The sequence below is a fragment of the Talpa europaea genome (genome assembly GCF_964194135.1).
Source record: "Talpa europaea genome assembly, chromosome: 3".
Taxonomy (NCBI): Eukaryota; Metazoa; Chordata; class Mammalia; order Eulipotyphla; family Talpidae; genus Talpa; species Talpa europaea.
This window is the reverse complement of record NC_140069.1, coordinates 138,472,258-138,486,189: the sequence shown is the minus strand read 5'-3', so window position 1 is coordinate 138,486,189 and position 13,932 is coordinate 138,472,258. Positions and strand designations below refer to the sequence as shown.

The 13,932-nt window shown below is 39.9% G+C and overlaps 1 protein-coding gene across 1 annotated transcript in view; it reads right to left on the bottom strand.

Annotated features, from left to right (window-relative positions):
* Window positions 1–6,133: 6,133 nt before the first annotated feature.
* The window catches only part of CALD1 (caldesmon 1), a gene marked incomplete at its 3' end in the record, with an annotated part of 64,521 nt that continues 56,722 nt past the window's right edge, over window positions 6,134–13,932 (bottom strand). Inside the window, exons 11-13 of the mRNA XM_084230650.1 lie at window positions 13,496–13,591; window positions 8,900–8,980; window positions 6,134–6,169 (exon numbers count right to left, since the gene is read on the bottom strand). Of these exons, the coding sequence (XP_084086776.1) occupies window positions 6,134–6,169; window positions 8,900–8,980; window positions 13,496–13,591 (213 nt within the window). The remainder of the gene's footprint in view (window positions 6,170–8,899; window positions 8,981–13,495; window positions 13,592–13,932) is intronic.

The following is a 13,932-nucleotide window of genomic DNA, read 5'->3' as shown; positions in this document are numbered from 1 at the left end:
TGGAGAGCAGAACAGGCAGACTGACTGAAATACACTGCTGAGGGGAGCAGCGGGCGAGACAGGAGAGGTCTGCTGCGCCATGTGGGTATATCCCAGGCTGGGGATCAAACTCATGCTGCAGTGGCTGCAATAGCTTCATAGTGCTGAGACTTAACCCTGTGCGCCACCAGGGAGGCCCCTTAAGTTAATTTTTAACCTCATTTTTGAACTTACTTCCCAACCCTCTTCCTGCTCACCCCCAGGCAGCCTAACTCTATCCCTGGCTCTGTGACTTGGGAAGTGGGAGGGAAGTATTGTTTTGCTATTTACATTCATACCTTCTTTTTTCTAGATGCTGGTTCCTTGTGCAACAATGAGCAGAGGCTAGGGGCAACAAGGGCAAAAGCCTGTTACTGCGCCAACTTCTCAAGGTTGGTCTCAAGTGCTGTTCTTGCTCTTTGTGGGCCTCATGTCGAGAGTGAGGGCTTTGACCTACCCTCCTTACAAAGGGCTCTCTGTGGGACACACTCCTCAGCTGTAACCAGCTCCGGTGTGGGATTGAGGGAGGTTAGGAGGGCAGGCTCAGGAGTGTAGGCCTGCGATCATGTATTCTGCCATGTACTAGCTTATGACCTTAAGCAAGTATTTATTTTTTCAAACTTCTCTGTGCTTCAACTTATTTAATGTCAATAAATTAAATTAGTGCTGTAAGAGAGCTGTGGGCCTCACCTTTGTACCCCGACTTCCTGATGTGAATTTCTCAGACTGAGAGGTGAAGTGGGGCCTTTGAAAGGCAGAACAGGCAGGCCAAGCTGGAGGACTTTCTCAACTGGTCTGTGGCTTGTGGCCCTCCGGGCTCTGGCCTTGGGCATCTCTGGCTAGCTCCTGTCTGTGGCTGGGGGCCCTACAGGGGGCTTGTGGCTTGCCTCCCTCCTTCTGTTACAGGGCAGGGAGAGGGGCATCGCAGACACCGAAAACCTGCCTGCTCTAAATAGGTTTTGCCATCGGCCACATCAACACAAAGCATATGAGACTTTAATGAAAAGGAACTTTAATAGAATTAGTAAACAACACAGGAAAGGCAAATCAAGCACCCAAAGTTACCCGTCCCCTTGTGAGTAAAAGTCCACCCAAAAAGGATTGGCCCAGAGCAAGGCCCAAAGCCTGCCACAAGTCTAAAGCATCTTCCAGTGGGGACCCACAGAAAAGGATCAGAAACAACCAGACAAGTCTGGAAGGAAAAGAGCAAAATCAAAATCAAGATAAAAGCTGCCATTGTCACCTCCCCGCAGGTCACTCACCCACATCCTCTTCAACCTGTCCACGACCAAAAAGGCAAGCGCAGTTTCTTCACGTGTCTCTCTGCTCCATGCGCCTCCTCCAGGTCTCCTGGCTCTCCATCCTGCTTCCTTCCTTCCTCTGTCCCGTCTCCAGCTTCTTCTCTTTAGCTCCATCCTCCTTTGGGTGGGGCAGGGAACCTGGAACTTCCCCTTTTCCTGGGGACCCCCCTGTTAAACTGCTGCTTCCAGGGCTTTCTTGGCCGGTTCCCTTCCTGCCTCTCCTGCTTGGATGTTGGCCTTAGCTGAGTGATGCTATCTGGGGTAGGTGGCCAATACATTTTCTTTTCCTACTCTCTTTCCCAGTTCTTCCTTTTCCTCCCTGTGTGAATAAACCCTGCTTTGTTTCCCTCCACGTGTCTACTTTTGGGTTGTGTCTTGCATTCAGAAACTTGGGGTGAGGAACCACCAACTGGATCATCCCCCATTTCTCCTCCCTGAATTTGTCCTCTTGCAGTATTTTTCTTGTAGGGTTATTAGGATTACATGAGGGAATCATGGATAAAGTGATAGCAATGGCCATTTGCTAGGATTGTTGAGGGTGAAGACAGTTTATGTATGTACTGGTTTCCCCACCATCTGAAAGTAGAGTATCTTTATTTGGTGTGATTTGGGTTCTGGGAATGCTGTTACCACTAATTTATCTGGGAAAAAATTTGAGTGTTCCCAGATCCCAAAAATGACCTACCAAGGCATCCTAAAAGGAATGTTCGACTTTCAGCAATCAGGGACACTTGTAAAGTGTTAGGTCACAGTCAGTGCTCTTGGGTTGTTTCTAGATGGGATCAGCCACATTTAGGGTGGCATGGCCATAGATTATGTGATTTTCAGTGAGAAACTTTGAAGGTCCTTACAGTAGCAGCAGAGACTGCAGCATCACCTGGGGACCTGTCAGATATGCAAAGTTCTAGGACTTTCCTTGCACCTGTATCAGAATCTACATATTACGAAAAGGTATTACTTGGAGTTGCAAAGCAGTATTCACTAACTCAACTCTAAACCTACTAGGTAAAAATCTCCTGGAAGTAGAACCACCATATTTCCATTATTTCCACTGCTGATTCTGATGTTCAGCAAGGATTGAGAAACCTGAGTGAATTTAGGACAGCTGATTTCCATCGTTTGAAAAAAACTTCAAAGCACCTGTGTTATGTAATGTTGGCAAGTATTAGACATACAAAAGTTAACATTTACTCTAAGAAAAGCTGAATAAGGTTGAAAACTAGCTAAGACATTAATCTTGCATTCTGTATGATGGTACTTCTTTTGCATAATATTTACATTAGTATATTTAGTAAGAGATTATTGAATGAAGCTTCTTTCTCCAGATAGAAAAGACCAACTGGAACTTCTACAAACTATTTTAATGAAACATTTTTTTTCCCTCAAATCATTTGTCAAGATAGCAAAAGCTAACCTTGCTAAAAGCATGCCTTGGCAAAAGTGTATTATCAAAACTGTGTAAGAGTTAAGCAAGAGGCCAACATTCTTTATGGAGCTAATATGTGGGGTTGAGTTGATACAGGAATTATATTTATATAAATCTGGGAACAGCAATGTCATAAAATGAACTAACGTCTCAGAACTCTAAAAACTTTACTACAAAAATTGACAGCAGAGACTTTATAAAGTGAGTTCATAAAATCATCACTTTCTTACTTACTTGTCAAGCATCATATGTGCAGAGCACTGGACATATCCCCAGAGGCACAAAAATACATATTCTCCCCCATCATCCCCCCTCTCCCCGATTATCCCAGGCTGAAGGATTCTCTTTCCCTCTAAAATATTGGCAGTTATGTACTACAGCCTTGTGATACTTTATCTCTTAAATTCTTGAACTGTTACTCAGTATTTTGTAACCTTACATGTCTTTATCACTTGCCCTTTATCTCCCCATTAGGACATGTAGTTGTTCCCAGGCTGAAAGTAGGTGCCAATCTGTGAAGACCAGGGTACTTTACTCTCAGGATTTAGGGGACTTTTCAGGAGCAGTGGACTCACAACTTAAATCTTTATGAGGACAATCTCAATCTTCAGGGCAAACAGTGCAACATAAATATGCAAAATGGCTATAAAAAGACATCTTTGTATGTAGTATTTGCAAATGAATGGTATATATTAAATGCATATTTCTACTATAAAAACACTACTTTTGTGAAATCAGAGCTGCCATTTTTAAGAGCAAAAGGGGAAATATGATTGACAACACTGGGAACGAGAGAGAGGATGGAGGAATATTTGGCAATTTTTTTGAAGAACTTTTAAAATCTTTCTAGTCTTTTCCCTACATGTTTGTTAGGGCAATTAAAAAATATGGAATAGCTTGTCTTCTTTAAAAAGTGAAATCAATATTCAGTCTGAAATAAGTATCTTGCTATGTCATTTTTATTTCAACAGAACTCTTTTTTTAAAAAAGATTTATTTATTTATGCATACAAGAACTGGGGTACAGGCCAGAGGTGCAGGGGGTGAGAGGATTCACCAGAGACAGCGTGAGGAACATAACAGGCAGATTGAAATACACTGCTGAGAGGAGCAGCGGGCGAGTCAGGAGAGGTCTGCTGTGCCATGTGGGTAGCTCCCTGGCCAGCTGGGGATAGAACTCATGCTGCAGTGGCTGTGGACAGCTTCACTTGTTGTGTCTTAACCCCTTGCACCACCAGGGAGGCCCCAACAGATAGAATTCTTACAATCAACACAGTACATAAAAATAAGTGAGGCAATGACATTTGGAGGAATTCCATTTATTGTGGATGCATTTTCACAATATATATTTATTGCAGCAATCAATTATTAGTGAAAAATATCAAATGTTAATTTTTAGGAATGGCAGATTCACAGAACATGCTAGTCACCTTGCAGTTTTACTTCTTAAAGATAGCAAAGAGAATTGTAATCAAACAAGTAAACAAACAGGGGATTTATTTTTCCAAAGATTAAATCCAAAAGATTAAATCCAAACTCAACAAAATTCTACCCTAAAACTCAGTCCATCCAAACACTGGAATACAAGTCAGGATCGATATAGTCTCTTCTCAACTTTAGACTTTCTAGAAAAATATAAAATAGTGATCAGGAGAAGCTTTTATGCAAAAGTACAAGGCAATGTCACCAAGGCCTTCATTCAAACTTAGAACCATTTCCCTCCAATGATGGGAGCAGTGCTGAGTTGGGCATTGTATGTGAATTCTGTCCATCTTACCGTAGACTCTTGCCTACTCTGTCATAGGTGGATGCCTTGTGCAGTCTTGGTGACTTACCTTCCTTTGGCCCAGGTGTGCTAAAAGCTAGAGGACTCAGCTACTCTTTATTTATTTATAAATAATACAGACTTTGGAAGGCAGTGGTCATGCCCACTCCAGCCCTGCCCCTGGCTTGCTTTTCCAGGGGGTGATACTGTAGATTAAAAAACAGTTATTTGGGGGGCTACTTCCTTGTGGTAGGAATTGAGCCTAACATAATTTTGGTTAAGTCAGTTGAGGTATAAGTTTATATAACCACATTACATGTATACCTCTGTGCTAGATGATGTTGCCCAGACACTGGAATACTCATCGATCATTCATTGTGAAGAACGGATAAACATTTATAAGCTAAAATAAAGTCTGATGTAGAAATGATGTGTATATAAAAATAATGAATAGAGCAAGATTCTTGGGGGAAAATTAAAACTAGCAAAAGTTACTATTTTTTTTAATCTTTTAACACATTATCAACTTATAAGTACCAATGACTAGTAAAGGTAAAAGGTTTAATTTAAAAAATATTTCAGTATATTAAAAATGGGAGAACTATTACAACTCATAAATACTGGTGTTTGCTCATTTCTCTGCTCTGCTTCCAAACATGAGCCAAAGTTGTTCTTTGCCCATGCGTAGAGTCCCAATCTGTATGATCTTGTCACTAAAATTCTTGTCTTTAAATTTTAGAGATAAAGGAGATCTCAGACAACATCTAGGCCAACCTTTTCTGAACTTCATTGTTAAACATAAGGTTTTGAGTAAACTTTAGTTTTGACCCACCCAGCTGGTAAGGTTAGTAAAATTCACAATGAACTTCATGATTGCTTTTAATTATAAACTAAATACTGTGTTTCATAGGAGATGCCAAATCATCTTGACACTTCTATTCTCTTTTTTCTTACAGATTTTTGGATATTGAAAACATATTGATATCTATTCTGCCATCTCTCTATTGACAAATATGTAATATCTGTGATTTTTAATTTTAAGAAGCTGTGATCATTGGCTAGTTACAAGGACATATTGCTAAATATTATAGTCTAGCACATAAAAAAGCTTTCTACCATTAGTGTGTTTGTATATGTGTATGCACATACATACATACATAATCAGGTCATCTAAATTGTGGTTTACTATTACTACCAAAGAAATCCACAAAGCAACCAACCTAAAGAAATCAGTACCACTGTCAGCTAACATCATAATCCAATTCAGATAATCATCAGAATGAAAAAAAAGTAATACCTTAACAGTACATTTTTTTTATAAAAGACAATCATTATTGCAGTATCTCAGATCTGAAATGGGTTACTTTCAGAAAGTGTTACAATTTCCTAATAAGATAATGTCTTCCATGCTTTATTCTAAAGTGCAGAAACAACATGACTTCCATATTTAAAGCAAAAAAAAAACAAAAACAAAAACAAAAACAAAAACCCACTGCAACTCATTTTCCCAGATACTGCACACAATTCCTTGGGCAAATTTCAAATTGAACCTCCTTTTGTTGACTTTCGATGTGTTGGATGTCACTGTTCAGACCGAGAGTGACGATGATCAGTAGAAAAGTCTCTATTTCACAGCATGGTTTTCTTTAGAAACAGGCTCCTGTGCAAAGGCGGTACTTTACCATGAACATCTCTAGACTGTGATTATTAAATATAGTGATAATATACATGGGTTTACTGGGATAATGAAAAATAAAAGGAAATGAACCCAATTTAGTAAATCAACATAAATATAAAACAGAGCAACTTAGCCCTCTTCAACTGAGCTGGTCCAGCATCTTGAGCACTACTTTGGGTTCTTTCTGGAACTGTCTCAAACCTGCTAAGAGAAGAGACATTTAAATCGGCAAGCCACATGTTTCAACCAGATGTTTTATGTCAGAAGAAGAGAGTAGGAGTAAATATTTATGAAAGGGGGGATTATCATTGGCATTCTATTCAAATATGCTTTTTTCTTAGTCTCTCTTTTTTTTTACTTCCCTTTCTCCTTTATATTTGCCTTTCCCAATCTTGATCTTTCCCCTTGCTCAAAGTATTCAGGGTCAAGAAGGGTTATTTTTTTAAACTCCACTGTAAGGGCCAGGAATCTATAATGTTCCTTCCAGAATAGGGACAGGTGACTGGATAGCCCAATCTTTGTCACGTCAAGGCAAGATGGTTAGTAGAATATGCTTATTTTTCATTTTCTCCAATTTTGAAACCTAGCAGTCTCTGTTTCTTCCAGTTTTACATTCTACCCTTAGCACTCATCTGATTCATCATCTTATTTGTCTACCATTTTCCCCCTTGATTAACTGCTGGCAATCCTGGCTGAGATGGTAACACTATTTAGTGTGTGAGTCCACACTTTCAAATGTGCTGTATATTTCATTTAAAAGGAGTGACTGCTTGACAAGCAGTGAGTTGGATGTTCTGCAGCCCTAATCTGTGTCCTCATGAACTGGGCCCTAGGCCTGATAGTTATGTTCTTATTATTATGCAGAGAGTTTGGTGGTCCAGATGGAGGAGGAGGGGGCAGTGTGTATAAAAACTCCCCCTGTCACCTGTCCTCCTAGTACCACAGGTGGCACAGTTCCAGGGGTACCACTCATGTTCTATTGTTCTCTGTGTCCTATTATTTCTGAGCACATCTTTATGCCACTTCTCAGAACTCTGGCTCAGATAATGTTGTCCAGAGAGTTCCATGATACCTGGGATGATGGACTGTGGACAGCTTTCAGACCCTACTCAGGAGACTATATAAACATCTGAAATGCTATTGTCGAAAGATCAGAGACCTATTTGACGGGCCATAATGGCTTAGGCCAACACAAGCTCATTCTCTGTTTATAAACAAAAACAACCGGGCCTCTCGGGTGGCACAACAGGTTGAGCGCAGCGCTGTGGATCTGTCCTGCAGCCTCTGTGGTGCAGGTTTGATTCCCAGCCAGCCAGGGAGATACCCACATGGCACGGCAGACCTCTCCTGTCTCGCCCGTTGCTTCCCTCAGCAGTGCTTTCGGTCCGCCTGCCTGTTCTGCTGCCAGCTCTGTCTCTGCTGCCCATTCTGTCTTTTACCCTTCCGTGCCTCTGGCCTGTACCCAGATCTTGTATAAATAAAATCTTTAAAAAAAACCCACAAAAACAACTAAAGAACACTCCTCTTAATTCCTTTCCACCAGAAGAACTGTGCAAGGAACTTCAAAGCTTTTTACAACTCCTCAATTGAATATCCAGTCATCTCCCTCCTCTCCCGAAAGAAGAAACCACCACCACTATCACAACATGTAATATAGTTAAGTCTGTCATTTCAGACAGTCTGAGTTTAAAATCCAGGCTTTGCTACTTATTTTCTGTGTGGCTTTGGGAAAATAACTTAATACTTCTGTGCTTCATTTTCCTCAGCAGCAAATGAGGGTCATCATCATGCTACTTCACATGGTGGTTGGTGGGTCAGGTAATAATGTAGATTGAGAAGGTGGAACAGTGCTTAGCATTTAGTGGATACTCAGTGTTATGGTTTGCAGTGGTGATGATTGTTACCAGATAATTTCAATATATTTAGCAATGACCTAGAGAACTGGACTTATTTCAAGGTCACTTTAAGTAGAGAAGTGGGGCATGTGGATCTTTTACTATTTCTCTTTTTAAATTCTCCCTTTACTAAAGGAAAAGATGGGGCTTATTACATGAAATGAGAAGGACTATAATGAGGGGTTCTGTTTTTAGTTTTAGCATTATTGAGATATTGTCCTGAGCTCCCTGGATGAAGAATAAGTACTCTTTGAGCAAACAAAACCAGAAACAAACAAAACAAAACAAAAGGCAAATCCAAGTATCCCTGTCCATTCATTTTCATGGGGTAGCAAATTTTGCTGAATGTTTGAATATTATTATTTTTGCCACAGCTACCTTGAGTCCTTAGCTGCTGGCACTTTAATGCCTTAGAATGATGCCAGAAAGCAGATTTGGAACTACTCAGGTTGACAGATGTTTCTCCCTAGGTGATCTGAAATGGCTGGAAATCCAGAGCTGGATTTTGTAAGGAAATGACGCCCATGGTTATACCATCAGTCTTATGCTGTCAACACTTCTACCACTACAGCTTCCAGAATGCCCTGCTGGGAGCTGTTCTGTGCTTTGGGACAATATATGTTGTATGAGTGACAGACCTGCCAAGCGAGGGTCCAGGGGCCTTCCTTTCACGGTTCTACATATAAATGTTTAGAATCCGATAATGCCCTGGGCAAAGCCCTATGGGTCAGTGATAGTTCCCACTTGTCCCTGGCACCTGTCACAATAGGATACAGCCAGAAAAGCACCTATGAAAAACACACTTTCAGTAGATTACCTTAGTGGGGGAAGTGACCTTATCCACAGACTGCTTTTCCCAGAGGTTTCGCTTGCCAGATACGTCTCCTGGCCTCAAATCCTAAAGAAGAGAAAACAGAAAAAATTGATAGGTGGCCATTTATATTTTCTTGACAAGTTTAAAGAAATCACATTTGTTTGGTTGTCTGAATCAATTTCTTGTTTAGCATATTTTATCCTAGTGATCTGAAATGAATGGAAGTAAAAGGATCCTTTTTTGAAAATCTGGACCTTCACCTGTGGTTTTTGTTTGTTTTTACTTTTGCATAGACAAACTGGGGTGTAGAGCAGAGGTGTGGAGGGTGAGAGGATTCACCAGAGACAGAGTGGGGAGCAGAACAGGCAGACTGAAGAAATACACTGCTGAGGAGAGCTGCGGGTGAGACAGGAGAGGTCTGCTGAGCCATGTGGGACCCTCTCCAGCCGACTGGGATCGAACCTGCGCTGCAGAGGATGCGGACAGCTTCACAGCATGGCACTCAACTGCCTGTGCCACCAGGGGAGGCCCCTCACACACTTTTTTAATTATACTTTCCTCAGACTAAAGTCATGTGGTGTTTCTTGAGGAGCAAGGGGGTAATTCAGAAGTGCATCAGTGGAACCTAGCCCCACTAAAGTAAACATATACCACAAATTGTATCCAGAAGAGTAGGTGACAGCTGATGACTTGTGAGAACTTGTAGAAGTCTTGGAAAGAAAACACTAAAATGTGATCGATTACAGTTATATAGCTATGATTATTTACTACCTCATAATTAATTTGGCGTGGATAAGGATCCAAATTTCTGTTTCCATTTACTTCCAGCATTTGCTTATATTAATACTTGGCAAAAGGTAGCTGTAGAAAATAAATGTGTTTTACTGAAATAGTGATGTTTATTTTGGCAAACCTTTTCTTTTTGGAAGGCGAAGCTAAAAGCAGTTGCTTTTATCCATGGAGACTAGTCTAAATGGACATATTTTTATAGGTAGTATTGAGATCTCAATACCGAAAATGCATTGGTCAAACAGTTCTCTGTGAAGCATTTCAGATTTGCCTTAATCTTGCTGGGTTTCTGGATTTCCATGGTGGCATGAATACGTGATGTTCTATTAGAGAGTTATACCTGTTTAACTTGGAACCAACAAGCAACAAATCAGATTGTTTTTGAATTCCACTTCCTTGGCCAATGTAGGTAGAAGCTGCCAAATTGTCTGGAAGACTCTTTTGAAATTTTGGAAACTATAATTAGGAACATACTAATGGATGCTCTGGAAAGTGGTTATTAATACTTTATTTATTTGACTTATAGAAGACAAATATTTTTCTTTCACATGAATGTTCTTTTTTCCTTAATCCTGCCTATACGTCTTTCCAGCTCACTTAGCATTTAAGGAGTCAATCTGAAGCAAATATTAACATCCAAGTGCTAAGCTGGCATTTCAAATCAAAGGGAAAACATAAATGTAATTACCTGACCAGACTATATTTTAAAGAAAGACTCACTCCAGAAGAAGAGGGAGGAAGAAGGCAGGAGAAGCAGGTTTCCAATCAACCAGAGATCAAAGAATGAAGAAGAGAATGCAGCTAAGAAAGAAAGAGTTTTTTTTTTTAAATAAAAAGACACATTAACATTTTAATTGCCGCATAGAACAAGCAGTTTAGATACAAAGAACAGACAAATCAGTTAAAATAGACTTATTCAGGACTGAATTTCACATACAAAGTTACACTGAAACCCTGTAACATCTACAGACAAATAGTAGCTGTCCAGTAAAGAATCAAGTGTAGATGGATATTTAATTTTAAATAACTTTCAGGAACACCAAGTAATCTTGATTTGCTAAACCCTTTTGAGTACTTTTAATTCTTGCCTATAAGAAAATGAGGACATAAGTAGTGGCAGAGGATGGTTTTTCCCTTCAGTGAATTTTAGAACTAAACAAACCCTGTGGCTTTCACTTTTGTTCTGGAAGTTTCACTGCATGAGGACCATTTTGTTGCATAAATTTCCCTCTGATTATTTTTTACTGGCCACAGGCCACACATATACAAATACAAACCCAAGTTTTCCCTTCCAGCCATACTCACCATGGAATATAAATAAGGAACTGAGACTAAATCACCCCTGGCTCCAAACAGGAGGTACCTTTGGGGGCCTCTTATTTGTTGTCCTCTTAGGCCATCCTTTGACATCCTGGGCTCAAGGTCAGTCTGACCAGAGTCCCAAGGTGTCAAACTCAGATGCCTGCTAGGAAGGGCCAAGCCAGGAACAGAGATGCCTGAAGAGGCTTGGAGTAAGAAAAGGAAAGGAGAGAATCAACAAATTCAAGAGTGTATGTCTCCACACCTCACAAAAGTGTCAAATTATAACCTAAAACAGGAAAATTAAGCATAACCATGTGGATCAAACTATACAGATCTTAGCTGCTGGCTACTGGTGTGAACCCCTTAGACAGGATCCTTGCTTGATCGATCCTTCTAAATTATCTTCCTGGACTTAATCTTTTGCCAACCAACTTTCGTGCATTTTCAGGAAATTTCCTCTCTTTTCTGCTGTACCCATAGTGTCTGTCAGTTACCCTCCCGTCTTGCTGGACTCCAGGTCATGTCTTCTTCCAAAGAGACTGCCATGTTGCTATTCATACTTAGACAAGTGCTGGGTGTACTAGTCTTAGAATGTCAATAAAGCTTAAAGTTGCTTACTGAGTATACTCAAACTAGCCTTTTATTTACATCAATTACCTACTGGTTTTCTGGAAGACCTTTCAGTAAGCCACTCTAGTGTACAAAATCCAATGGGACACCAGAAAAAAAAGAGATTACTACACTCTATACCAATTACTACAGTCTCTTTTCCTTTCTCAATCTCCCCATCTAGAAGGTGGTCCAGCAGATTACTTACTAAATAGTAGGTAAAGCAGGCAACGATTCTATAATTCTGTAATACCTGATGGACCTGCCATTTTTAGGTCATCCATAGCCCAGAATAAGTGGCTTTCTGTGGAAACTTTGACACAGTTGTACCTATTGTCATAATAGCTGACTTGAATCTCCTAACTTCTCTCTAGAATGACATAGATGATGAAAGGTTTTTAAGTTAAAGTGCTGATTAAAGAATATGCGTCAAGCCCTGGACCAAATGTATGAGGATAATCTGGTATAGAAATTAAATCGATTGTAAATACTACAAATGTGAATCTCCGCTACAAATGTGAATCTCCGCTACAATGTGCCAGACTCATCAAAGAGAAAATGTGTACCTTTCTCTTTTTCCTTGATATCTTAGGAGGGAGTCCATGAAATTTCTGCCCTTTTATTATACACATATTTTGTGGAGAGGGTCCTCAGATTTTATTAGTGTTTGAAAAGGGTTCATACTTCAAAACAATTAACAATCACTGGTATGGGACCACAACACTCACATAAACAGCCATTAAAAAGTGGCTTCTATTCTTCATGTCATCTTGGGTGCTGGGAAGCTTCCGGCACTACAGAGCCCACACTTTCTGTCCTCGACCCCTGCCCTTGACTGTCTCCTTTTATAGTTCTCCTTCCTTGTTTGGTTTACATGAGTTATACCTCTTGGGAGCCCAGATACTAAGAATCTCAGGTGGAGTATTAATTAAATTGACTACAAAGAGTTGTGACCATGAAAGGCATGGAAAGTTTCCATTTTTTCTTTTTAAGTTGGAAAAGTGATAAACTTTAGTGACTTTGGAGATGAAATATGGAGTGAATGGATATAATAAATGCTCTGGCACAGAGGCCCAGGGTTTGGAAAGCTTTTGTCTATCTCTGCAATGGAGTGGCCATAACAATCAAGTCTCTGTGCTCACAATGAAGGTCTAAAAACCAATTTAACAGAGAAAGATCACCACTGTAGAATAAGGAACTTAAGGTTTTGATTACAAGGCAAGTATCATATACATTCAATGAAAAGGCTGAAAGAATACTTTTATAGTAAGAGAACCATATTATAATCCTTGAGAAAAGTTTTGATTATCAAAAGTAACACTCACAACCAGTTTTGAGGGTTTCTAGTTTACTATGTTTTTTAAAATGTGGCTTTCTTTTGGAGATGTTGACAATTAAATTGTAGCAATTATTCCTACAACTACCTCATAACTCTATTTTTGTGTTCAGTTACAGAAATTAGGCAAATTATAAAATATGTATCCAAAACAGCCAACCCACACATTCTTTTGGGAATAGTTGGTAGGGGGGAGCATCTTGACAAAGAAGTGGTCAAGATAATTTGACATTTTCATTTTCAAATTCCTAGCTGTATTGTGTACAACAGAAACCAACCAGATAGACCAGTCAAGAGCACAAATGTGAAGGGTCCAATATTCTGGTTAACTACTATTCTCAGGGTGGAGAGGAGACCATTTGGTTCCATTTTACCCTCTAGGTAATCATGGAACATTTGCTCAGGGCTGTTCTCTCTACATCTCAACCTCTCTTTGTTTATTATTCAGCAGTGACAGCAAAGAACAGGAGTTTTCTTCACCAGGCAAATAGAAAAAGTGCCTGTTTTCATCTGCTTCTGCAGCTATGAATCAAAGACATTCAGAAAAATCGGAAGCTACTTACAGAAGGTTTGGGAGCTGGGGACTTGTTTCCATCTGGGGTTTTGGTTAGCCATTCATTGATGCGGCTGGAAACCCCCACCTTCAAGCCAGCAGTTTCCTATAAAGAGTCAAAAATACCCCAAAATATTAAAGTAAAAAAATTTTACGAGGAAAGAAATCTTCAAAGCAACCTCAAATACTATTAAGTATTAACAGTAACCAACCATTGACTGTTCAAGTTAATATTTTTGAATAAAATAAGCCTTAAGCTTGATGTTTGAAGACTATGTCACCTGGTATTCTCCCTCTGCACCTCACCCCACTCCTACCCACAAGGGGTAGTGATTAATTTCAGGTACTTTATTTAGAGTGATGTGGTCAGAGTTTGGTCTGGTCTTATGAACATTCTCTTGGAGTTGGCTTTTGTGGTCATTGCAAAGGAACGTCAGAACAACACCA